This window comes from Hippocampus comes, unplaced genomic scaffold (genome assembly GCF_001891065.2).
Source record: "Hippocampus comes isolate QL1 unplaced genomic scaffold, H_comes_QL1_v1.1 scaffold1, whole genome shotgun sequence".
Taxonomy (NCBI): Eukaryota; Metazoa; Chordata; class Actinopteri; order Syngnathiformes; family Syngnathidae; genus Hippocampus; species Hippocampus comes.
Window position 1 is genome coordinate 3,061,309 of NW_017805010.1, and position 27,313 is coordinate 3,088,621.

A 27,313-nucleotide genomic window follows, 5' to 3' on the forward strand; every position below is an offset into this window, starting at 1 on the left:
CTGAGCACCGCAGCAGTCCCCCCACGGGCAGACGGAGGAGCGACAGGACGGTCCACAGCAGCGTAGCCCAGACACAGGCCCCGTCGACCCCCACCACGGGGCGCAGAGGGGCGGAGAAGGCACGGAGCACCGTCCGACAGCCGAACAGGCAGGATGCCGCGACAGCGCGACCGAGGACAACCGTGCGACGACCGACGGTCCAAAACCACAACAAATTGCGAGAGGAGAGGAGGGTTTCTCCCATGACGAGAGTAAACCGTAAAAAAAACCGTAAAACAAACGCTAAAAAAGAATAATAGCGGTTGAGCAGCGGCAGCCAGACGCGCCAGCGTTCACTCAACCCGGAAGTGTCAAACTATGCAATTAGTTTGTTACTTATTGGTCATAGCCAGCAAATCCCAAGAGAAATTATTCAACATAGCTTTCTGTGAGTATACTTGGCTTTGTGTTCAACGAAGCAGGCCCACGTTTCCCACTGAGTAACAACCATTTGGGAATAAATTGAGACAATTGTTTCAGTATTGTTTTCTTTTTTGTGAGAATTTTGTTTGGCTGTGTGCTGTGAGATTTGTCTAATGTTAAAGGCGAAGTCAAGCCGAATACTTTCTTCCCAATAATATGTTATATGTGCCCCCACGAGTCTAAACACAGCATTCTGATTCATATTACATTTGTGGAATATGAATTAAGCCTCAAAATACTCCCAATTTTTATCCATCTCAGGGGGTGGCCATTGTGCCACTTGCTGTCGACCGAAAAGTATATCACAAGTACCTAAGGGCTCAGGTAATGACTAATCACGGCTCAAATCTAGAAAATAGGTGAGCAAAAAATGATTTTTGAATGTGGGGGGCAAATCTTGTGAGCATGAGAAGAAACCAACGGCATACAAGAAACCCAAACTCAGACTCAACCCCAGAACTAGGATACAGATGTGCGATGCTCTCGGACAGTACTCACAGAATCAATGTATCATGAGAAGAAAAACTCAGCACAAACCTATACATTGTAACCCTATTGTCCTTAGCCTTATCTACATGTTGCCATAGCAGTGGTGGACCTACTCCAAGAGCTGACGGACATTGTCACACTCAACGAAAGCGAGGAAGGTGCCGAGGTCCTTATAGATTCTCTGGTGAGTTGAGTTCTACACCTTAAGCAACACTTTACTCCGAGTCTGTTCTTCTGGCATACAAAACTGTGCACAGATATTATTTTGGTCTGTTGGTCATTGACCTCACCATGGAGTTGTCAACCTGTGACGTACTGCGTGCTACTTAAGCAGCATGTAGTTCTTTTCGCAATTTCTAAGGATGGATCCAGCACTCTATGTAGGGAAGTAATTTCTGCCATCTGTATTTCTGTCCCCCCACCACCAAGAAGTAAGTTTTAGTGAATGGCTGAACGTTTTGGTCCAGTTCAGATTGGTTGTAGATAGTAGCATTTGGATGACACAGAGACTCATCATCTAATCAAATATAATCGTGGAATAGGAAGAAAATGAAAACCTCATATTAAAATAAAATACAATGGATTACAACAGGGAGAGGAATGCTGTCAGAACACAGCACTTGCTGCATGTATTTTTGTTGTAAAATTTATCTGCCAATATCTGTTGTATACTGAAACTTTGCCACTTAATTGTATTTTCCGCTGCCCCCAGCGCTTGTGACCAAAGTGTAGAAGCGTAGAACGGCCTTATGGCTCTAGTCTGAACAGTAGACCAGTACTACAACTGAATCTCTGAAAGTGCTGCACCAATATATCTTTTGCGTACCGTATTTTCCGCACTAAAAGGTGCACCTAAAAGCCTTCCATTTTTTTAAAAAACTCACAGCGCACCTTAAAATCCGATGCGCCTTGTATATGGTCATTACGGTAATATTTCAACCCCAAACTGGCTCCTTGCTCGAGACATGCTGACAACGCAGAGTTCAAACTCAAGGCGATCGGTTACGCAGTTGAACATGGAAATAGAGCAGCGGCAAGAGAGTTCAACGTTAACGAGTCAGTGTTATAACTTGCGTTTGGTTAAGTGAACTTGTCGCTGCTTTATTAAAAAAGTTTTACTGACATCTGATCGTTCTGTTGGCGTTTTCTTGAGTGTAACTCCATCTAGTGGGTGCATTGTATATTGCGTCTTATAATGTGGTGCGCCCATTGCATGAAAAAAAATTACAAAATAGGCCATTCATTGAAGGTGCGCCTCATTATCCAGTGCGCCTTTTAGTGTGGAAAATACGGGAAATTACGTATGTCCTTTTAACTGTTTGTAAATAAAACACGGATACGGTAGTTAAACTCATCTGCGGGATGTAGAGCTTCACAATCTCCCCTTTTCTGACTGAGAATCATGACCACAGTGTTGGAGATACTGCTAACGGGTCTTCTGTTCTCTGTCAGTTTCCCTGATCTGATGAGCCTGACAAATCTACATCATCCCAAAATAGCACCGATGACAGGCCTTCCAAACTGTTGTTTGTTGTTATGAATTGGCTTCTTGGCTTGATGTGATATTGTTTAAGACAATAATGCGGGGGTTGGTTTTCAACACTCCAAAGGGAATAACTACGACATAAAAATGCAGTCCATTTACCGGGCAATGGAGCGATATAAACCCAGGTCCTCTTTTACAACATCCTTCAGGCGAGACTGTTTCAGGACGGCAAGGTTTGGTTAGGACCCATTTGTCTCTTCACTTGCTGTAATGCCTCCAAGTCCTCTGTCCTTGTTGCTAGAAGGCCAGGTGGCACCCTTGATAAGATGAATCAAAAAGATCCCTGACCGTCCCTGGTGGCTCATAAATCAGCGTGGACGGTCTGTCTCCTTTGTGTGTAATAGTACTTTTATCCAGCCAGACGGCACCCTTTGAGCTTTGTTTGATAATCAGTCTCCAGTCTCGACTGATGACACTTGCACATTCCCAAAAGTTCTGACCTTAATTATCGTCTGTCTAATTTGCACATGCAAATGTAGAGCAAACCTTTTGATTTGGCTAGTTCGATACATCGCTGCAATTTTTCATTGAAGTCACATGTTGTTTGATTGTTTAACGTCATGTTCATGTTCTAAATACTGTATCTCATCTTTTTTTTTTTAATTACAAAACAATACATTCACAGTAAAACTGTTTTCAACAACCCTTAACATCTGAGGGAAGTGAAAATGTTAACAAATGTTGCTGTCAGACTGAAATATTCAAATTTTGACCGAAACCAAACTTTCTGCGTAGCTGGAGGGCCAGGTGGTCGCGTTACTGGTGCAGAATATGGAGCGACTGGATGAGCAGGTTAAAGAGGAAGCTGATGGTGTCTTCAACACACTGGGTAAGGACTTAAAAGTTTTCCTTCGAAGAAACTGCCTTTCAGTCATTACTTTTCAAAAATGGAAGGCTTTCTCCTCACATGCTACAATCACAGAGCTGCCAAATGTTCAGGATTGTCCGTATTTTGTTTAGGAATTCACTGAATTCCAATTCAGTTTGGCTTTAATCCAGCTTCCAACATAAGCAACAGTATGGCGCTTTGTCGGGCCACCACGACACTGGACAGTGCGCATTTCATGAATGAATGTGATGAAATTAACACGACATCGTTCTGAAAATCAAAAAAACAAAACAAAAACGTTTGTCCACATTTACCCAACCTCCCTGCTTTCCACTCTTTGTTTTTGGGGAAGGCTCGGTGGTTGCAATTTTGTGCTGCCCAAGCTCCATGTGAGCTACGGCTGGCTAGCTGGCATGGCTAATCATGTTGCAGAGCCGCGAGTTCACTTTGCGTCTGGTGCTAACACAGCACACACCATTAATCATCACCTCCATGGCAGCAAATAAGATAAACTTTAAATTGTGAGGGGAGGCAGTACAGGGAGGCTAGAATTGACGTTATGAGCTCCCTCTTTTGAGCATCAGTTAGCAGGTGAGCAGCAGGATTTTCAGCCAACTGGAAGCCCATGAAGGAGAACAGGCTAGCAACAAATTAAAGTGCATTATAGTCATACAACCGAGATGTAACAAAGGGCATGGATTAGTAAATGATTTTGAGAAAGGAGAGGTTTTACCTCAGCCAAAGAGTCTGTGTAAATAGGCTGAGGGGGTTTTAACACAGAATCGATAATTTAAAATGGTATACATGGATTTTGATGGCTAGTCTGAATAAGGTTTGACAAATGTTCTCTTTAGGCCTCTGTAACTGTGGTCTGGATAAATCCTGATTGAATTCTGAATTGGGTGGCATGCAACGTTAGAGGTTCCACTGTGTTTGTCCTACCCAATAATTTTACATATATCCATACGTGCACGCACACACGTATGTATAACTCCACCCCGCAATGCAAAAATATATTTAACTGTATGGGTTATAGACGACACCCACGAGACTACGTGACCTAAAGGTGAGGGGGTGTGGGCCATCACCTACTAAGTCCTTGTCTGCATTTAGCCTGACATGACTCAAAACTTTTCTGCCTCTCAGCTCTTTTTGCTTTGATAGACTCCGCTGCCATGATGCCTTTCTTTGCCGCCAGATTGAGGCCGAGTCATGGGAGAGCAGTTGAGGCGTGCGTGTGCGCGTGCGCGCAGTGTGTGTGTTTGGCTCCAGATGCGTGTCAGGGGAGCAGCGCTGGTGTATAGTCTATGCAAGTGTGTGCCTCTGTTTGCACGCGTGTGTTGTGGAGGGAGCTTTCCCAGCTTCAATAAGCCTTTTGTCTGTTGTCTGCTGTGAGCCTGCTGTCCTCCAGGAGGCTGTTTGTCGACTCCCTTTGAATCCCTGATAAAGGCCTCTGCCTCTACTTGCTTTCCCTGGCTCAGTCACCAGCAGCCCCTTTTCCTCGGTTGTTTCCTTGTTCGTATTTTCCCTTTGTCTCCTCTCTTTTCAAGTATCCCTAATTTTCTCTATTGTTTGTTTATTTTGCTCGTATTTCTTCATTCACCATATTTACGGTCCACTTGTTCTCCACGCTCCCATAGCTTTCCACCCTTCATCTTCCCTTCTGCTCTACCTCTACCTCAATTCGCCTGCCTTCCTCTCCTAGTTTAATTCATTTGTATTCCCTTCCCTCATCGCAATTCCACATTATCACTCTCTGTCTGTCCCTTTCTGCAGCGGTACACTCTGATGAAGATATCAGGTGGCAGCAGCTTCTTTCTAATCATAGTCTAAGAGTGAACCGGGACCAAAAACCAGACACACCTTTCCATATGAGCACAAACTGTTGTATCCCTTCATGAATACCCCTGAAAATCTGTGTCTGTGGTCTTCCGTTCAAGGCCACCATTGAATTTAAGGCATGTACATTAGTACATACATCAGCCTAAACCTGCCAGACAAACAGCTTGTTGCCACTGACTGCTCCAGAGGAGAGACGATCATTTTTGGCAGTCTGCGACAGATCTGAGATATGTACTATATAGAAGGGATGTTTCTTTGACACAGCTTGTCTTCCTTCACCTTGTGAGTGTGATACCGCAAGACAGCCTGTAAAAATAGCTGCATATCACACTGCGTGCAGCTCATCTGTGACATTTTTGCGAGGTAGCAGTAAGCAAGAAGTCTTGGCTGAGGCTCGGCTATGCTTTACAGCAGGGGTCGGGAACCTTTTTTTTACTAAGAGAGCCATGAAAGCAAAATATTTGGAAATGTATTTCAGTGAGAGCTATTTAAATCTAAACTTTATTTTGAAAGTGAATTCAACAAAATGTCAGTATAATAAGCCTCTGAATGTATTTAAAAAAAATAATTTAGTTATAATACTCACCATCAATGTGAATGGTTTTCCGTGTCTCACGATCGCTCACAATCCAGCAAAGCTCGGAATTATAGTCAGCTTGCCGGGTCCATACGCGGCGTTTATGCTGGCTAGCTTGCACTCTGCTCAGTAGCTTGCACACTTCCTGTCCGGTGTCTCCCGCAGGGTATTTTGATGCGATTGTAGCATGTCTAAGTGCCGCTCTGCATTCGACTGTTTCATCGATGGTATTTTGTCATTGCAAATTAGACACACTGCAGAACCTGTTCTCTCCACAAAGGCGAATCCTTCGGTCCATTTGTCCTGAAGTGTACCATACTCGTCAACTTTTTTTCTTTTCGCCAACTTATTCGTGGAAGGATTAGCTTTGAGCTAAAGACCGAGCGGGCTGATTCAAAAGGGGGTGTTTACCTGTTACCCAGCAACGGCCAACGTAGGCCAGTATCATCCAATTAAAATTAATCCTGCCACCACCGAAGCCCTGAACAGGACACGAGCGGTGAAAAATCGATGGATGGATTATACAAGCGAGAATATTTAGTTTTATCTGCGAGCCAGATGCAATCGTCAAAAGAGCCACACCTGGCTCGCGAGCCATAAGTTCCCGACCCCTGCTTTAGAGAATCAGGATTTGCACCAAAATGTATCCAGCCCTTGCAGTTATTTCACATTACCTGTTGTTGAATCATTCGGAGACTTGTGACAATAGCAGCTTTGAAAGATGGATTTTGATGTTTCCCCATGGTGTTTTTGTCCCTCAGGCATTATCGAAAATATGGCCGAATTTAGACCAGGCCTGTGCACAGAAGCAGCTCAGCAGGGACTCATGCAATGGCTGCTCAAGAGAATTAAGGTAAGAAGTAGGACTCTCGCTGTTGAATATTTTGAGAATTGATTATTTCACTGATTATTCCATCAGATCGGGCAAAATTATTTTGCATTAAAAATGTATTCCAACATCATTTTGTTGTTATTGATTAATGTTGCTTAACTGATGACGTGTTTATTTGTATTATTTGATGATTAAATAATACACAATATAATGAATAACGGTGTGAGCTTATTGAAGTTTTCTCACCGTTTCCTGTTAGGCAAAGATGCCTTTTGACGGTAACAAGCTTTACTGCAGTGAAATTCTGGCCATCTTGTTGCAAAACAATGACAGTAAGTGTGTCAGAGTGACTCATACGTGTCTTTACAAATGGTCTTCCACAGCTCCACATCTCTTTGTCATGACCTGTCCCGACAAAGTCTCGCTGTTGTCGCCCTTTTCAAAATTCCTCCCTCAAGTTTTCACTTTTTATCACTGTGTCCCATGGCCTCTTGATTCTATTTGCTTCACTATTCTTCTTTGAATCTCCCAAGCTCATTGAAGATCTTCATTAATTTTCTCTTTATCATTGACTGCTGTGTTCTCCATTTTATTACCTCCTCTAACCTGTCATGTGTGAGGTGTCAGGCCCATGAAAGTTTCTCATGAATAGTGCAAGACTATTCAGTCATGTCACATTTCAGCATGACCGTCCTAATCCTCCTTCGGTTCTTCCACTTATTGATTTAAGGTGGAAGAAGCCGAAAGACTTGTCTGTAGCAATTAAGAGCCGTCATTTAAAAAAACTGTAGAACATTATCCTTTCCTTCTCTCACTCGGTTTTTCATTCTCTCTTCCGCAGACACGAGAGAGCTCCTGGGAGAACTGGATGGCATTGATGTGTTACTGCAGCAACTATCCGTAAAACTCTTTTCAAGATGATTGCTTTTCCCCGTGCATTCATAACCTGAAAACTTCCCCATTACCCTTATTATTTTTTGCAAACGAACATATCAATCTTTCCTTTGACGGTATTGCCCCCAGATATCAATTTAACCTAATCACAAGAATGTGACAGTATCCTATCAGTCGCACAAATTTCTAATGCCGCGTTTCCACAGCACCGTACTTAGTCGGCTGTATTTGCAAGTGATGTTTTTTACATTGGCCCAACCTTGTACAAATTCCAATACCAATGAAGTGTTTCTTGTAAATCTTCTTTTAGGTGTTTAAACGTCATAACCCATCCACAGTTGAGGAGCAGGAGATGATGGAGAATCTCTTTGATGCACTGTGTTCCTGCCTAATGCTGCCAGCCAATCGGGACCGTTTCCTCAAAGGGGAGGGTCTTCAGCTCATGAATCTCATGCTTCGGTGAGAGTGATTGTTTGACTCAATCCAGCATGGAAACCAATCTGAATTTCTCATGAAAAGTTGCATCCGCCGCCACTTTGTTGATGGCCAGCCTCAAGTGAACGTTGAGCTTTTGTAAACGCATGACCCTTGGAAAGAAAATGTGGAAATAAGTACAAACATTAGGTCTGCACACTGTGCGTCTAGTCTTCGAAGTATACAAGTGAGAACGCACGTCTGAAGACTGGATCGGGATCTCATTATTGAAATGCAAAACTTTTCACAAGAACTGTTTGCAACACGTGTCAAACTCAAGGCCCAGGGGCCAGACCTGGCCTGCCCCATCATTTTATGTGGCCCGCGAAAGCAAATCATGTGTGTCAATTTCCATGATCCTTGCTAAAATCTGGACCGTAATGTCAAATTGTCATGTGTAATAAATAACGTTGAGATTTTGCAGTAATTTTGTTAGCCTGCTAACACTCGCTCAAACAAAAATTGAACAAACTATTATAGTTGATTTGACTGGTTTCAAAACTGGTAATCCATCAATTTGTTGTGTACAAGTAATAATATATCAACATTTATTTAATTTCACTGTCGTAACGGCCCACTGAGGGAAGACGTAACCCCAAAGTGGCCCGCGACAAAAATGAGTTTGACACCCCTGGTCTACAAGGATAACAGAGAAGGAAAACGACAGAAAGGACCGACTGTCTGCATTGTTGTGGAGGTGAAAAACTTGCCAATGCTAATTTTCATCTCAGCTAAACTAGTGATGGTGACATCTTTTACGCCTTTTTGGAAGATTTCAAAATCCCACGTGTGATACTTGTGAAGTGATAACTCCCTACCACTGGTCACCCAGTTTCATCCGTTCTGGCCGCCATGTCTATTGAAATCAGGGTCAGTAATACTTTAATCCCTACCGTTTAGATGGATAATAATATAAGAGGTTGCTATGTGGTTGGGTTTTGACTGGGATGATTAATTTGACCTTTCAACCCCAGCTGCTTATATTTGTGTGTTGGATACTCACAGTCACTTTGTGGGGTCAAAACGATATTGTTGTTGACACCTGAAGGTTTTAAGCCAAGTGTCAAGCGAGTGAATAGGCTCCTTCCCCATGGGAAAATGCGCTTTATATTGCCGCACCTCTGGCCTCTCCAACCGTCCATCATACCTAATGTTTCTGTCAGGAGAACCATACTCAACTGCCTGAAATATGTCCCCCTACTCCCAAGATAAATACTGCCATCTGTCATTTGTTGCAACGCAGGAAGACAAACGGCTACAGTTCCTATGAGAAGGCGTGCACTGAAAAGAGAAACAGTTAACGCTCAAACCGTCCTGCTGCTATTATGATTATAAGAATTACGTGTGTGTGTTTTGATTCATTTTGAGAATTACTTTTCCATTCAACACATATGTATACCAAAAAAAAAAACAACAACAACAAAAAAAATGCTCATTTTTAATTATAAGTTAGCAACCTGCTGCTACATATGATGACAATAGTGCTCTGTGTAGGGAGAAGAAAATGTCCCGAACTAGCTCCCTCAAGGTTCTGGATCATGGGATGATAGGACCGGAGGGAGGAGACAACTGCCATAAGTTTGTGGACATCCTCGGTTTGCGAACCATCTTTCCACTTTTCATGAAAACTCCCAAGAAGATGAGGAGCTCCGGTTCTTCTGAGAAAGAGCATGAAGGTCAGTCATGAGTTACAACAAAATAATGATTCGTAGGTTTTGTTGCTTGACCAAATGAGTATGATGACTTGTTGAAGATTTTACAAGAGCCAACAGTCCAAAGGCTTTCAAAATTGTGGCAAATAGATCGTCACCTCCCCTCTCTATTGCCACACCCTGGGATGTTTCGCCTCACCAATTGCAGCTATGGTCCAATTTGGAAAGAGCAGCCTTATTGACGATCAACTAACTAGTTCGATGACTGTTCCATGTCCGAGATTAAAATATCAAAAGCTATTTGTTGTAAATCCCACGTTGTCTTGAAAATGTCAGTTGTAACCGACACTACGGTACATGCAATAATGAGTTTCCACTCTGGGAAAATCACTGGTGCTGTGTGAATAATGTATAATACAGTATATGAATTTTTTTTTTGGTACAAGATGATTTAATTGGATATGTTAACCACCATCAACAAATGTTTTTTTTTTATACGCCTCTTCAGCAGGTAAAATGCACACTCCCAGTCTGGAGATTGACTTCTCCAGTCCAAAACCTTCCACTTCTAATTCCCAATGAGCTCTTGGTTGCTTTTGCTCTGTGTTTAGTTTTGCGTCTTTCTTTAAATTGGATGACAAAATGTTTCTGTATAGACTTGTTAATTGATTTGTTTCTCAGCGAAGATTAGTGAGCCATCGCAGAAAAGGCTGAATCATGACATTTCCTCCACATATGAGCCTGCATATTTGGTAATCACGAGAAGATGCGATCTTTTTCGAAACTTTCCTAATCTTTGTTTCATTAAGTTTATTAAATTTGTCTTTGCACTTTGGGGACTTTTGGATCAAGACAAATGGGGTGTTTCCTAAATTATCCTTCAAATCAGGATGGAAATAAGCAGGAGTAAAAACAGAGATGTGTAATATAGATCTTTTGATGTCAAACCCAAATATTTTCCGTGAGCAGCAATTAATGCACATGGCTGACTTTGATGCAGCTGATGTCATTTCGATTCCCATACATGCTGTATGCATGTGATTGACCGGAAACCGGTTCAGGGTGTCCTTGGAACAGATCACCTGACCATTATACATTATACAGTTGTTTTAATCAATCGTAAGAGTTTATGTAATAAGTTGCGCGTCGGAAAATAACGCCTGCGGGCTCTTCCACTTTTGGCTTTTTGAAAGTTTATCTATAGTAACAACACTGTAGAGATGAATTATTTTGCCACTTCGTTCAAAAGTAATTAAGCTGTCTTCCCTCTCCTTTATGACATTCATTTCCTTTTCACATTCATTGCCTCTCTCCGTCACAAACCTTGGTGCAAGATTGATCCCCGTGAAATCCTTTCTGAAATTGACAACAGTGCAAAAGAACAGACATCAGCGCAAAGACTGGCAGAATTAATAGACGACGTAAATATTTTGGGATGGTGAAAAAAGAGGAAAGTTTGGAACGATAAATTGCAGCCGTCTTGATGAATATTCGTTTCCAGGCGCTTCCTTTTTTTTCTGGTTTCGTGTCATCGGTGTGCATATTCTTCATTATTTGTTAATTGAGAAGAGGTTAGAAAGTTGTTGCAGCGGATTATACTTTGATGGCTAATGGTGTATGTGTGCGGACAGGAATCAACGTAAACAAGAACGGTTCAGTTGTCAAAGCTCGGCCACTAAAAAAAGTTTCTTTAATGTGTTCCTCCCTCACACCTTTTGAAAGCAACAAATGACTCCATCCTCACCCTTTCTTCTAATGAATGCAGCAACCTCCATTTTAAATTGGCGACAACCTTCACATTACAGAAAAAAAAAACCCTAATTTATTCTTAGGAACTCTAGTGTCAGTGTGGAGGAAGCTGTTGGATTTGGAATAGGTCAAATTTACAAAAATAGAACCTCTCCCCTCAATACTTGACAAAGAAACTATTCACAGATTTTTTTTTCACTTACCATCCCATCCATTTAGCTCTTGTATCTTATATTTGATATTAGCCAGTATTATTTTATTAAACTGTGGCACCAAAAGCAGATCAGATTAAGGCATCATCTGGACTCCATCTTGCATTTTTTGTCGCATATCTCAGCAGAAAGCTTACGATCAAGTCGAGTCCTCCGTTATCATTCTCGTCCCTGTTGCTTTGATGTAGATAGCATTTTGGAATGACGCAAGTCTGATTGCTATCTGTGATGTCAAAACTGCAATGCTGTCTAATCCTATTATAGTCGTATATTTAACACAAAGAAGGATTTGCTGACAATCCCCAAGTAAAGACACATTTAATTACGCTTGTGCCTTTTTCCGATGGGAACTGATCATATTTCATGTCGGTAATCTCATGCGCTAATGAAATACAGCCCCTCACATTTGTTGTAAATGAAAGGTTTAACATATTGAACACGGTTTTTAAAGGCTTAATACATCTTTTGTTCCTGTCTTCATTTTTATCTGAGCTTTCAGTGGGTGGGGTCATGGTACTCGCGTGTGCGTGTGCGTGTGTGTGTGTGTATACATTTGCCCTTCTCTCATACATAATTATTGTGGTTAAACTTTTAGCGATACAGCAAGATATTTTGTAGTTATCTTATGGTTGACTTGCTACTGGTACTTCTCTGCCAACGTCAAATGCTTTTTTTAAATTAGTGGAATTTAAAGTATCACTCGGTAACATCACTCGCATTTTTTGAGAGAAAGACAGCAATGGAAAAGTAGCAATGATGAGTGAATTTGTATGGGATACTTTGTTGTTGTTATTATTGTTAGAATTTATTTATTATTTGTTTCAACAATGCAGCCTAAAGTCGCAGTATTTCAGTCCTTCCATGTACAGCACTTTGAATGCAGCGATGGCTGTTTGAAAGTGCTCTATAAATACAGTGGAGTTGAGTTGAGAGTTGAGTTCTTGACTGTTGCATATTGGACCCCTCGGTAAGAGCACAGTTAAGTCTGGCTCCTGTCAAATCTCGATTGTGCTTTTGAAACCGGCTGACATACCACCCTGGTGCCAAAAGGCTGGTTACTCTTCCCGCAGGCCACAAATATTCTTGGCCTTGTTTGTGTCTCTTTGTGAAGTATTACCACTTACTGTTCAGAACTTTGCCGTGCCTCTTCTGCCGCACAATAAAACTACACCGCATGAGGTTTTTTTATTTTTTATTTTTGCCTACAGTTTAAAGTTGGAATAAGAATAAACTGACTGTGAACACTTTCTCTGAGTTGTGACCATTGGAAAAGTGATTTTTCAAGCTTTTAAAGTAGTTCTCTATCACGAAAATCGGCATTGGAAATATGCTGATTAGCGATTGGAATTAAACAAATCTCAGTGATAGAAGACACGTGATTAATATTTGACCCTTTCGTGCACCCTGGAACCCGATAACATAATATCCACTGTAGTAACCGCTGTCCCTGAAAGTATTCAACATACTTGTGGAACAGTGACCGTTCCTTGCAACTAGAAGTGCAACGATTAATTAATTAATTGACAACTGATTGATTATCAAATTGATCATTATTTTTGAGAGGCGATTAATCATATCGAGACATTGTTTCGTTAATAAATTAATGTTGCCTCCATGAGACCAAATTGATTGTCTGTATTGAATCAAAACGAAACATTTGTCATCATTTGCAAGGATCAACATGTTTGCCTATTTTCTGACATGCTACGATCCAACCCAGTACCTGAACTATCGTTCATTTGTTTATGCATTTTCTGCACTGTCCATTTGAAATAATTCCCAGTTTAAAATTTTTACACTTAACCCCCGATCACAAATTAATCACCAAAATAATCGACAGATTAATCAGTTGTGAAAATAATTGTTAGTTGCTGTTCTGCCGACAACACGACAGACCGATAAAAGTGAAGTGTCTGTGTTAAGCTTCACACCTTGGCCCCTGCATTTCAGGATATAATACCCAATCCCACAGGTCGCATCATGCGTCAGTCATCTTCACTCCTCCATTCTGTCAATAGTTCTTGTGTGACTGTTGTGGCGAACCGGCTGTGCAGTTCCACCTGTTAGATCACATTTTTTAATCATCAAAAACACGTGAATCAATTTATCCTGATGGATTATTTTGCTGATATCAGAGTATGGTGTGACTAGACAAAAACGTATAAAGTATTTGGTCACCTTCTAGTCGTGTTACTTTGATGTCACCGGCCTATCCGTCTTCTTCCCTTGTGTGCAAATTAGGTATTGATGATACGCTTGTCTCAGGACAGATTGGGAAACTGTTTTACTCAGCCTTGCCCTTAGCCTGTATCCCCTTAATACTCTCCACCTCTGCCAATCTCGGAGAGGTCACCGCTTAGTTTCAAACTTTCTGCCGACTGTGATCAATAGCATTCTGTTCAGTGTGTGAAGGTGGCCACACCAATTACCGCTCAGAACAAATCAATAGTTGTTGTTGTTTTTTTTTTTTTCTCTCTCTCCCCTCTCAAAATGACAATTGACCAACTACACATGGTTCAAATGATTTTCCCAGGAGGATAATTTACTGACATGAAACTAACAGTGGTGGGAATGTCACTCATTGTGCTGTCATGACTTCAGACTGACCCAGCCCATGGGCGGTGGCGGTGGCAGCAAAATCATTGTCGAGAACTTGCGTGGTATATCACACGCATGCAAAATAAAGGCACACGAACCATGAATTCATCTGAAAGACAGTTTATATACTTCAATTATAGTTGAATTTGGTAACTTCAAGTCATAAATGAGATTACAACAAAAATGCAAACAAATCTGTGGCTAAATCGACTCAACTTTTAATGTAAAGCAATTTTAAACCAGTATTGCACTGAACTTCAGAGCTATATATGTGCCTATATATACCTCAGAGGTTTGTTGTTGCAACCTTTGCCATTTGACAATTGCCTTTTACGAGACTGATATTTGATACGGTCTGTAACACTGGAACAACACCGAAAAAGCAGAACGTATTTCTTGTGTTTGTTTTTCAGATTCACACATTCAGCCAATAAGCGAATGTCAGCGAGTTTTGTTTGTTCAATATGATCACAATGCCCTTCCTTATTTTGTGATATTTTTCCTTCCTTCATGTTTAACTAAATTCTCAATGTGACCTGTGGTTGATGACTGCCAGTACTTTCCGCCCTTAGATCTCTTGGGCGAGCGAGCCGCAGGTCTCGAAGGCAACTGCCGAAAAAAAAAAAGAACCAAAAACAGAATTAGTTTTAAAAGCAGAAATGGGATTGATTCCTGTGCTCTTGTTGCTTAGCAACAGAGAAGCATGGTTGAGTGAGAATATTGACCTCTTGTTGAAAAAGTCCAATTGCATTTTTCTCCCTGCGCGCTGGACTTTTAGAGATTTTACAATGTCGTGTTCTTCTGCACCTGTGTGTACAATTGTTTAGTCAATATCATAAAACGGATATCATTGTCAGCTGCTTGTATAACCTGTTTGTAAAATAAAATAAGAAAACCTTTATTTGTCTCACGATGGAGAAATTCGCAATTAATAGCAGCAAAATTTTGAAAGAAAGAAAGTAGAAAAACAAAAAGTATTTGCATGCACAAAAATAACTTCAAAAGTGGTCATTCTGTCTCACACAATATTTACTTCTGGTCACCTTGATGTAAATTTTGAAGTATATCTTTCCGTTCCAGTCAATGTACTGCAAAAATAGAAGTGTTTTGTCAAGGATTTGCTTTTGTAAATTGGGACTATGTTGAGATGATACAATCATTTTACTTTTGTCTTCCTTTCTGTATTTTTTTTAGAGCATGTCTGTTCAATTATCGCCTCCATGCTGAGAAATCTCAAGTCCCAACAGAGAAGCAGACTCCTAAACAAGTTTACAGAGAATGATTGTGAGAAGGTTGGTAGTTGTTGATCTTTTTTTTGCATTTCTTTTCTCCTTTGTGCAGTCTTTAGCTTCTGCATCTGTGATCAAAAGTACTTTTCGGTGTGATGCACTCGCTGAGGCGTGTCTTAATTCCACAATGGGAAAATTCATGTGTTTGAGTGACAAAGCCCAAGTGACTCGGGACGACAATAATTTATACATTTGAACTCCAATGTAAAAAGTGCCACGGTAAAAAAAGCAAACTCAAATGTGGCCCGTTAAAATAAATTGCACAGTATCCACTGTTCAATGTTACTCATGATAAAATATAATCCACCAGCAATCAGGATCATATTCCGGTAATGTGTGATTAGGGTATAATAACAGATATCAAATGTACGTGCCCTACTATGACACAAGGTGAACAGTGAGAAAAATGTTTTCTATCTATTTATAACATTATGAGTCACATATATTGGAATGAAAGTAGAATTTTTTTTTCTTCTCACCATTCCAGGGTACCAGTAAAAAATATCTGTACAATGTGACAAATATTCATACTTTCACATGTATTCGTATATAATGCGCTCCCTTGATTTTGGATGCATTTATTTATCATCAATAGAAATGTGTTTTATATTCAAGAAATGACAGCGATTCAAAGGGAAAACGAGCAAAAAATATTCATTCAAAGCCATTTGTTTCATACTGTGCAGTCCGTCGCTTAATGTTAATGACTGTGTCATGTTTTGGATTCATTCAACCTAAATTCCCAACTCAAGCCTCGAAGGCAAATAAATTAAAAACTATGGCTCGAGTCCAATGTTCCCTCTAAGATTCGCGCGTGAGCAATTGGACACTTCGTTCACCCTCGCAGTGCACGCAGTGACGCTGGCGCGCATTACGGACACGCTACATTTCCACTCATTCCTTTGTTTCCACCCCACTTTAATCTACAAACAGGACACCACACTATTCCCACCAGTGTTGTGTCCAAGGACCGGCAACCCGAGGCCAAGGCCAAGGAATTGACTCCCAAGGCCAAGGCCAAGGACCAAGGACCGACCTTCGGTCCTCGAGGCCAAGGACCGGCTCGAGGAACACATCACTGATTCCCACTACTCTTACAAAGAAAAACATTAAAACCCCTTTTGCAAAAAATATACAGTACTTGAAATTTCTCCAACATGTGTAAAAAATCTGTTATTCGCTGAAGAAACCAAGGCTGAACTTTTACAGCTGCAGCCATTGGGAAAGCACTACACGAATAAAGATGAGTTGAGATGAGTAAAGGGTTTCGAGTATTAGTCAGTTTCACAAAACCTTCAGGGCTAAGCTCGAAAGCAAAAATATGGAAACGCCGACTAGAACAGCTTTATCTGCGCTTAGTCAGAGGCACTTTAAATGGTGGTGCATATGTGCTGGCTCCCATTTTGAATGCAATTTGATGATTGCGGACGTAGCCATATCCCCAGTTATGAGGGTGTGCACGCTTGTGCAATCATATGACCTCAAATTATTTTTTTAAATTTAGTTGTAGATATTAGGTCTGTTTTTTTTTAATATCACAAAAACCTGGCATTTGAACAGGGGCGTGCCGACTATTTGTAGGCACATAATGCAGACACCATCTATTCAAATTTTAATTCCCTACTTCCTGTTTGTTGTCTGACTGTATTTTCTTATTTCATTTTGTCTCATCTTTATACTCGCATCCATTCCCTAATGCACTCCTATTTCTTTCTTTCGGCTTGTGTATGCCGCCGCACTCGCTTTCTTTCTCTCCGCCTCAATTTCTTTTTCTCGCTAGGTTGATCGACTGATGGAGTTGCATTTTAAGTACCTGGAGGCTGTTCAACAGGCTGACAAGAGGATCGAAGGGGAGAAACATGTAAGCATTTCTCCTTTCACCTTCCATCCATCCCTTCCTCCCTGACAGGGTGTTCTCTCTCTCTCAGTACCTTTTACAACGGTCATTGTGCTCTTTTGGTTAGAGGAAAAAACCTTGAAGTCACCGCTATTTTATGTGAAACATTTCTATGTTGTGCGGCAAAGATTGTGATATGAATCACAATCCTCTGTTGTAAAACTCTGGATGATTGATCCCACCCCCCCCCCCCCCCCAAAAAAAAAAACCAAAAAAGCGGCATCTTTTGTGATTGCTGTTCTGCCCAGCGTCACATCCAAAGCTTCATGGAAAAAAGCCGACAGGTCTTCCTGATAACGTGACACGTTGGAGGAAAGGAATGAAAAACTACACACTTCTCCCAGGCTCCTATTGAGCTGTTTCCAATTGTGTCACTGGAGCTGTGGAATAGACAGGCGGACGGAGACATGTTGCAAGATAAGGTGGTCAAAACTTGACAGAAAATAAATAAGGAAGCTGGAGCTGCTGTGACCAGACGAGATTTAAAAAAAAAAAAAAACAGGAAATATGCATCAGATGGGGGAAAGTGAGCGAAGGTGGAGAGGGAATATGTGTTCAAGAGTTGGAGAGCATGTTCAGATGACAGAAAAATTCATTTGTCAGTCAGACTGAGATTACCTTGAAAGGCCAGACAGGTTGACATTTTATCTTCCTTCTCGTTCGCATTTTTTCCTCTCCCCGTGTGCCTCTGTCATGCTCTTGTTCCCCCTCCCCCCCTCCCCAGAAAATGGCAAAAGGGTGATTTGTGTGTGATAAGGTACCTTCTCTGCATGTGTACCAGCATCTTCGAAGCCACACATCTGTATTCTATGATTCGCGCACGTTTGCAGCCCATCTTGTGCCAGAGAGACGTAGCTTGGATTCATTTACTCATAAAAAAGGACAAAACATTTAATTCGGCCTTTATTATATTTCAGAAATACACCAGATCAGACAGACAGAAGTATAAAAATATACTCGTACCATGTATATGTTTGATGTGAGAGAATAATCATTACCTCTGCCAAGGAGGCCATGATTTCATTCGTGTTGGCTTTTATCGCTTTAACTGTTTGTTTTGTTTGTTCATGACTTGATAAATCCATTTTTGATTGACATATATGTATGCACTGGCCAGCCCGCACATTATGACTGCTTTTGCGCACGTTTTGTCACGCCACCACAGAACAGGGGATGTGATTGGAAAATTGGTATCTTTGAGGCATTTAACACACAAAGCTCCTGTCTACCGGTGAAGCTCCGTTTAAAAAAAAAAAAAAAAAAGTGAGAAATAGCTGACATCTCTATGACTTGCAAGATGGGAACGACCCCATCCCAGGTACAGCACGTCCGTCCCCACAGCGGAATCGTGGGGCTTCCACTGCTCCATTTAATCTCTCTGTTGCACCTTTAGCCCGGTAAGCCTGTTTTTTTTTTAAGAGCTAAACAAAATGGATTTCTTTGCAGTCTTGATTTCCACTGGTTTCTCAGAAGATGGCAAAGAAAAAATCACTTCCAGACAACACTTCCAGCACCCATCCCGAAATAAGCTACTTATTTTTCTTGCCATGCTATCTCTGAACTGTCCTTCTCCCCGTCAGTATTACTTAATTTTAAACTTAAAGCTACTTTACGACTTCCTTTGCCTTACATTTAACTGACCTTCCTTTTCCCTGTTTCTTCATTTTTTTAAGCATTTTACATTGCTTTTGATCTGAAGTCTTTCTTCAAGTGGGGGGGGGCATTTATTTACCCAACTGCAGATGGCGGGTGTCTGTCTTTTTGAGGGGAACATTATTTGTACAAGCGATTTTACTCATTTGTCACCATTTAAAGACGGACTTTTAACATACAAATCTCAATGTCCCACTTTGGTGAGTCCTGTCTGAAGGTCTGGGAATATAGTGTGAAAGCAGCCGCAATATTTTTTCATCAGCCTCTCTATGTGGGTCTTTAATGAGGTTATATAACCCCCGCCCCCCGCCCACCCTCAAAGCCTAATCAAGAGCATCGCTTGCCTCACACACACTGTCCAAGTGGGGTTTTGCAAAATGCTGACAACACCACATTAAGTTTGCATCGGGGTATCGCAGACGATGAGACAGCACAGGTTGAGTGGTCTCGAGCAAAAGTAGAGACACAAATATGGAAAGCAATATCGGCAAATACACGGTATATACAGTGCATTAAAAAAAAAAAAGTCTCCACATTTCTTTTTAAATTGCCAAGTTTTTCGTGATCGAAAAAAATATTGAAATAAATCATTTCAAAACCTTTTCCACCATTTAATTTGATGTAAAAGCTGTAGAAAAGAGAGGACAAAAAATAAGCAAGTGAGATCATGTGGTTGCACAGGTTTGCACACACTTCTATAACTGGGGATGTATTGTATTATATTCCCTTTAGCGTAGCTCCATCTAGTGGATGCATGACGCAACCCCAGCCACTATTTTAGCTTCTATTCTATGCGCCTTATAATTCCGTGCGCCCTATACATGAAAACAGTTTTAAAATAGGCCATTCATTGAATAATACGCCGAAGCGCCTTATAGTGCGGAAAATGCGGTAATTGTCATCCACATGTAAAAATAAATTAAGTACATTAATAAATATTCAAAAATGGATTCAATTTGTCTTTCAAGTTTTGCTCTGACCGCGGCCCAAATATTAAATATTATTTAATATAAATATTAAAAATCAAGAAAAAGCAAGAAAAAGTCCAAATTTCATAGTGACTTGTGAGCAGGGTACAAAAAAAGCTTTGAATGATAAGCGCGCATGGGAAAGCAGATCAGATGACTCTTTCAAAACGTGACGTCGACAGTACCTATATTGTTTTTCATTCCAGTGTGTGCCTCCAATGAATATTTCTCTTGCGCTTTCACCAATTGATTGAGTCGTGTTAATGAGCTGAACTGCAAGGCCATAATTGGGTTCTGCGCTGTCATCGATCTTTCAGGACAAGGCTGATTAAATCCGAGGGATGCAAATGTCACGTGTGACGCCATTAAGCTCCTCGCTGCAGGCTATTTGTTTTTATCAGGCGAGCTTTGAAAAGTTGCCCTTTTTCCTGATTTACTGCGTTTGCCTTGTTAAGTTGTTTTCACAGAAAAAAAAAAGTCGTTCTCTGTCGGACTATAAAAAAAAAAAAAAAAAAAAAAATCACGATTTGGATTTCTGTGCCCGGCACATACTCGCCAGCAACTGTTTTTACACATCCACACATCCATGATTTGAACCGCTTTATCCTCACACGGGGTCAGGGCGTGATGATTTAGTTTTCATACACCTTTAACGTTTATGTTTCGCGTGTATAAGAACCAAGAAATCAGGTCTACGTGACGCCGGACAAAAGAAAACACTCGAAGTTCATTTTCACTCTTGACATAGAGAGTTAAAATGGATTTGTTTGCATGGCGCTCCAGTTGGCTTCCGCACCAATTCCCACCCTCTCCCCGTCACCGTCTGCTCCTTAATCTCTAATGGTGATTAATGTTGCCTGTATGTGTATTGGCAGCACCGTATTATTGGCATACTGACAGGATTGTTAAAATGGATAACGATGCAAGTGCGCCCGTGCGCAAGCGTGGAATGCCCATGTGCCGTTGAGCAGCGAAAATCAATGGACTCGTGTGTCTGGTTAGTGATGACAATGGATTTGCGGAAGAATTGCAAAACAAAGACGACAATTTAAAACACTGCAGTTTTTCAGTGTGTCTCTTTTGTTTTCAGGCGCTTTGTTGTGTTGAGGGAAACAAGAAAAGCCCGTTCATTGTAATCTGTTTGCCTTGCGGGGATCCCTGTGGGTGCCGTTTGTGTATTCATGCCTATTGGTTTGTCAGTGGTCGCCAATAGGAATAAACAAACTGCTCATGCAGTGCGGGGATTTTTATTCTGAATTTGGAAAGAGGATCTGCACGTTGCAGTGCCTTATGGAATGATTTTCTTGGATTGAAAAGAGCAACGGGCCGCGGTCAGAGCAAAACTTGAAAGACAAATTAAATTTGTTTTTGAATAATTAAATTTCACGCATCAGGTGGGTTTTTACGGAGGTGTGCTTATTATTGCACCTGATGTTTGGCCACGGTAGAGGTTTGCATGATGAGTGCCATTGTAGTTTATCAGGACATGCGTGTGTGTGTCTGTGTGCGTTTAGGAGATGGTTCGCCGTGGCGAAATTCTTGATGACAACATGGAGGATGAATTTTACCTCCGTCGACTGGACGCCGGACTGTTTGTTCTTCAGTCCATCTGCTACATCATGGTCGAGATCAGCAACTCGGGACTATCACAGGTACAAACGTCTTTGAGACGTGGTGCTTTCCCGCCCACGTAAAAAGAAAACGTGCATTTGAAACAATTTTATTGACAAATAAAGGTTCTCAAACAGCAGTTTTCAGACTTGTGAAACCGATACTGCTGTCTTGAATTTTCCGCTGTGTTGGAGTGACTTTTGTAAAGCTAATGCCACATACTGGATTTGTAGTTGTCAGAGTACATGAAAGCTCTTACCGTATTTTCCACACTAAAAGGCGTACTGGATTATGAGGCGCACCTTCAATGAATGGCCTATTTTATAATTTTTTTCATACATTGGGCGCACCGTGTTATAAGACAATCTACAATGCATCCACTAGATGGAGCTACACTCAACGAAACGTGAACAGAACGATCAGACGTCAGTAAAATGTATTTATAAAGCAGCGACAGTTCAGTTGACCAACAGCAAGTTATAACATTGACTCGTTAACGTTGAACTCTCTTGCCGCTGCTCTAGTTCCGTGTTCAACTGCCCTAAGTTTGAACTCTGCGTTGTCAGCATCTCTCGAGCAAGGAGCCATTTGGGGGTCGAAATATTACCGTAATAGCCTTACACAAGGCGCATTGGGTTTTAAGGCGCACTGTTAGCTTTTAAGAAAATGGAAGGCTTTTAGGTGCGCCTTTTAGTGCGGAAAATACGGTAAGAAAGATATGCCTTTTTTTTTTTCACGATTCTGAACGGTTCCCGGGTCTCTACATAGCATGTTTCTTCAAAGAATTACTGCAACCTGATATGAGAAGCTGTCCGCTGTAGTAACCGCTGTCCCTGAAAGGGTTAATATTTAGGTTATGTTGATTAAAAAAAAAATCCTATGGCAAGTAGAAGCACACAAAGTAGTTAAAATTAGGAAGGGTCCTTGTAAAAAAATGCGTTCCCCCGTTCCCAGAAGCCTTGCGAACTCCTGATCTATCAGATCACCAGATACCAACGCGGTCGGTTGGTGGATTGATTGATTGAGTCTCTAAACTCACAGTTGGTGGGTGGACAGACGCTCCAGATAATTTGAAGTGCATTTTCCATACGCCCTTAAGGTTGTATTTAGCTCAAGTATCTCGACTTGCCTCATATTTACATTTCAGTGCCGCCTTTTCAAGTGATGACCTTCACGTTCGGTAAGTTGTATTTTCGAGGTTTTACACCTAATGGTCTGTCTGTCTGACTTCAGCTGCAGCAGAGGGTCCATCAAATTCTCAACTTAAGAGGGGGCTCTGTCAAAGTTGTGCGCCACATCATGAGAGGTGAGTCAGTAACCCTTGTGCTGCAATTTCTACGATGTTTGTAACACATGGGTTACCCCATATGTTACAATTTTTGTAGATTTTTGCGTATTGTCATCTTTAAATCAAAGACACAGCATAAAAAGTGTGTGATATGAAATATTCCAATTCATGTTTTATTTATATAGATTTGTATTTATGTTTTGGTCATAGCACAATACCGCTTTTATTGTCCATAGAGGGCAAAAATACAAAGAAAAAAAATAAGAACTACATGTGTATGTATAGCACTGATGCCACTGAACATGTCGAGTGGTTGAAAGTGAAATAAATATTCAGGAATAATACTTTTACAATTTTTGTAAAATTGTATGTTGCGTTATATAAACTTATTTAGATCGACTGCAGCACAAATGAGCTCAGTAAGTCACCTGCAGTACAACCAAAAGAAAGTGGTCATAAATCGTCAATTTCAAAGACATTTCTCGTAGCTCTTTTCGTTGTATTGACCAAGATTTTCTTTGTTTGCACATTTTCCACACTGCATTTAATTTAGCATAGTCGGGTGAGTAAATGACATGACAAATTGAGTCTAGAATACTTTGTACTGATGCTGGGCACAATATTTACAGGTTATTAAAGTGGTTTGATTCCTTTTTGTCATCAAATAAAAATCGTAATGACCTGGAAAACGATTTTGAATCAAGCACAGCATACAGTAGAGAGCCAAGAAAAAGTATTTGCCCCCCGTCCTGATGTCTGAGCACAAGCACAAAAAAATGCAATTTCACTTGTCATGAACGACCCAACTTGTTTTCATTTTAGATTTTTGTCAAAGACAAAATGAAGTTAGAAGCACAGTACTAAGAGCAAATCAACATTTAGGAGCGCACGATAAATATTCACATTTTCTCTCATTTTTACCGCATTGCTGATAAATACTGTGCCAACAAACTCTTGCCAGTATCATCAACAAATTGTGTCTTTGGTGTCCGCCTGTCTGTAGTGGATATCAAAAGCAATTCATTTAAATAGCTCAGCCAGGTATACCTCATGCAGCCGCTCATTCCGAACACAGAATTTCCTCACAATGAAAGTTGGACTCATTCCGGATTTGGCTCCTCCAGCACACAAATTATATCGGGCAGGAAATAAGCACGGCTGGTCTTTTTAGCCATTGATGGGCGAAAAAACTCTGTAAAATATGTAAGGGCATAGAAGCACTAACTCAGAGGAGGACAGGAGCCTTGTCTTCTTCCCGTGCTGCCACAACCGCGACTCTTCTCAGTTAAACAATCAACGGACTGCAGTGTGTAAAAGAGAAACGGAAACGGGCCTGACGCCAGCAGCCATGTTGGGGTTTTTTTTTTTCCCACTGTGTCATCTGTCGTTCCTATATCATTGTGTGATAAAGCTGAAGAGGCTCCACTCACACCCCCTCTGGCCCTGGAGCGTGTAGCAGGGTAGATAGAGCCATCCGTCACGCGTGCCGGTGCCAACATGTCAACTCGCCAATTGTCATTGTGTGGGGAAATGTGTTGCTTTTGCTTCTGATTGCATCTGTGCAGCAAGTTTTGGGTTTTTTTTTTCCTCTGAGTGTGCAGCGCACATATTTATGTGTCCTTGATTGTTGTCACACTTCATTCCTTTTACATTATAAAACCTGTCAGGAACAATATGTTCGGTATACAGTGAAATCTTTTTCATTTATTTATTTTTCATTCCCGGGACTAATGTAGTACTGTATTTTCCGCATTATAATGCGCCCCTGAAAGCATTCAATTTTCTCAAAAGCCGACAGCGCGCCTTTTGATCCGATGCGCCTTCTTTAAGGATCAACATTCTGATTTCTTGGGTGAAGTATTTTAAATGTTCTGTAAAGCGCTGTGTTACACCTGCAGTGGTTGTGAAAGCCTTTAGCGTAGCTCCATCTAGTGGATGCATAATGCAACCGCAGCCAGGGCTCCATATAAATAAAGTTTTATTGTATTCCCTGTAGCCTAGCTCCATCTATTGGATGCATAACGCAACCGCAGCAACTACTGTGGCTTCTATTCTGTGTGCCTTATAATGCAGTGCGCCTTATACATGAAAACAGTTTTAAAATAGGTCATTCATTGAAGGTGTGCCTTATACTCCGAAGCGCCTTATAGTGCGGAAAATACGGTACTTAGATTCATGTCCATGTTGTGTTCTTGTAAAATGCACGTGGCCTTACTTTGGTAATGGATTTTAAACATCCACATGTTTGGCCCTCTGAGTTCCATTTCTGTGGTCTCACCTAGACCATGGAAAACTGTAGAAGACGGTTAAGCACTCACTGGATGTGGGTGTGTACATTTTTGGCTTGAGCTCACTAGATGAGTCAGAAGAGGTTTTTTTATTCGAGAAGGCTCAAGGTTTCTAGCTCATGTCACAGGTTGTGTTCTCGGAATAAGCATACAGAAAGATTTGTGTCGTGTGAAAGAGTCCTTCAGGGATTGATGTTAGAGGGTCGGCATGAATAAAATGGATTCCAAGGACATAAATTGGACTTAACCCTACCGAACGTACAAGGTCAACCACAATCGATTGTGACACGCAGGTTGATCGATGATTTGGATTTTTTTTTTCTCTCATAGGGAATAATGGAAAGGGATCCATTTCATTTGGCCAGAGGCCACTTTGCGTTGCCATCGCTGCTGATAAAAGCCCACCAGATGGTTTCCTAAACTTAGCTCCAAAAATGAGCTGGCAACCTGTGTCAAGGTGTCCTTTGTTTTGTGCGGTGTGTTAGAGTTACTCAACTTCAGCTCACCTCTTCTCAGCTCAAAATAAATAACACGGATGGTAAATGAAAATGTCAAATCTGAATTACTTGTCAGATTTCTTCAGTTGATTTTAGAAGTTCTTTAAAAAAAATGCTGTCATTTAGTTTTCTAGCATAGCCACATCATTGCAAATTCCTGACCTTTGTAAGTGCTGCACACTTCTGTATTTTACCCCGCCATGTTGCCATGGTGACAGAATATTGCCATAGTCGCTGGTTTTTACCTCTCAATTTGGTGGATGTGTCACTTTTATCAACCGGCTTAACTATTTTGTCATTGGGTCAACTTCACACATTCACGCCTTCAACTGACTGATAAGCCTTCAAAACATTCTATAAGTCTGTCTTAAATCCTCCTTAATTGTCATCACAACATGCTGTTTGTCTCAAAAACTGCTGAGTCTTTCAGTTAAGTTCTCTTAATTCTTTCCACTCTACTCTAGTTTCCTTCTTTTTTTATTTTTATTTCTTTGGTTCTTCCTGGGGCGTGATGTGTAATTCCTGCCTCAGAAGATAGCGGAGACCCCACTGAGGCTACAGCTGCTGCAACCTACTCTGTTTGCTCGGCAGTCACACACACACACACACACACACACACACACACACACACACACACACACACACACACCCACAATAGCATACCTCCGGACTAAATACATCTGGACTATCACCGTCCAGAGGCCAAAAGGACTTGTTTCTGTGCTTTTTCTATTTTTAGCCGCCATGATAAGAAACCTTGTTTTACATTTCCAGCTGCAAAATGTTTGAACGACCTTAACACCTCGAGTCGAGTATCCGCAATTGAATGCGTTTGGCCTTCGTCCTTCTTTCAAACAACTCCTTTTCGTTCAAATAGTTTTGCCTTATGCTTTATTCTATCCTTGATCCGCAAGCAAAACTTGGGTTGCTGACCAAATCGTCCGTAAATGAGGTTTGAATGTCTCTTCGGTGCTTCCCGCAGAGCTGAATGTCAATGTCATTCATGTATGGTTGTCATCATCCACAAGATGTCCGCCTCTGGGAGGCCTATCAACTGTCTGTGTCTTATTTGTAGAGTACGCAGAGAGCATCGGGGATGGCAAGAGTGAAGAGTTCAAAGAGGCAGAACGCAAGAGGATCATGGACCTTTTAGAAAACTTTTAACGTGGCTTTTTGTTTCTTCATCGGTATGAGACACACACATAATTTTGTTGCATTTGGGGCCACTTGTGGCCTTGACAAATGGCAATTATCTAGTTTTTCCTGCAAGATATTGCTTTTGACATAGTTTCCCCCCCATTTATGTTCCAAGCAGTGCTGCAGTGAAAACCCTCCATCTTTTTGGATTGACGGGTGTATTTTTACTTTTTTATTTTTTTCATATTCAGCCAGGCCAAAATGTGCATAACGTTAGCGATTACGCCAATTTAACAACAGATTGCCATTTATGGCTACGGGAGTCTTGGAGTTAACCATACCACTCAATACTTGTGTTATTTTGACACGCATGGAGTGGAATTCCCATTCGAATTATTTTGTGTAATTTTGTTTTTGTAGACTATGTCAAGCAAAGCAGTTAAAGTCTCTGTGAAAATGTGTCTGGAAATATCCGCTTAGCAGCAGTCTCTTGGTTTCTCCGGGTTTTTTTCTTTTCTTTTTTTGAAAC

General features: G+C 41.1%; 1 protein-coding gene across 1 annotated transcript in view; it reads left to right on the forward strand.

The window, feature by feature from the left end:
- The window catches only part of ctnnbl1 (catenin, beta like 1), a 29,703-nt gene extending 2,489 nt beyond the window's left edge, over nucleotides 1–27,214 (forward strand). Inside the window, exons 5-16 of the mRNA XM_019862996.1 lie at nucleotides 1,038–1,135; nucleotides 3,233–3,326; nucleotides 6,507–6,598; nucleotides 6,837–6,909; nucleotides 7,419–7,477; nucleotides 7,782–7,930; nucleotides 9,440–9,621; nucleotides 15,351–15,448; nucleotides 17,226–17,306; nucleotides 21,478–21,615; nucleotides 22,808–22,880; nucleotides 26,723–27,214. Coding sequence (XP_019718555.1) covers nucleotides 1,038–1,135; nucleotides 3,233–3,326; nucleotides 6,507–6,598; nucleotides 6,837–6,909; nucleotides 7,419–7,477; nucleotides 7,782–7,930; nucleotides 9,440–9,621; nucleotides 15,351–15,448; nucleotides 17,226–17,306; nucleotides 21,478–21,615; nucleotides 22,808–22,880; nucleotides 26,723–26,811 — 1,226 coding nt within the window. The 3' untranslated portion in view covers nucleotides 26,812–27,214. The remainder of the gene's footprint in view (nucleotides 1–1,037; nucleotides 1,136–3,232; nucleotides 3,327–6,506; nucleotides 6,599–6,836; nucleotides 6,910–7,418; nucleotides 7,478–7,781; nucleotides 7,931–9,439; nucleotides 9,622–15,350; nucleotides 15,449–17,225; nucleotides 17,307–21,477; nucleotides 21,616–22,807; nucleotides 22,881–26,722) is intronic.
- Nucleotides 27,215–27,313: the final 99 nt, after the last annotated feature.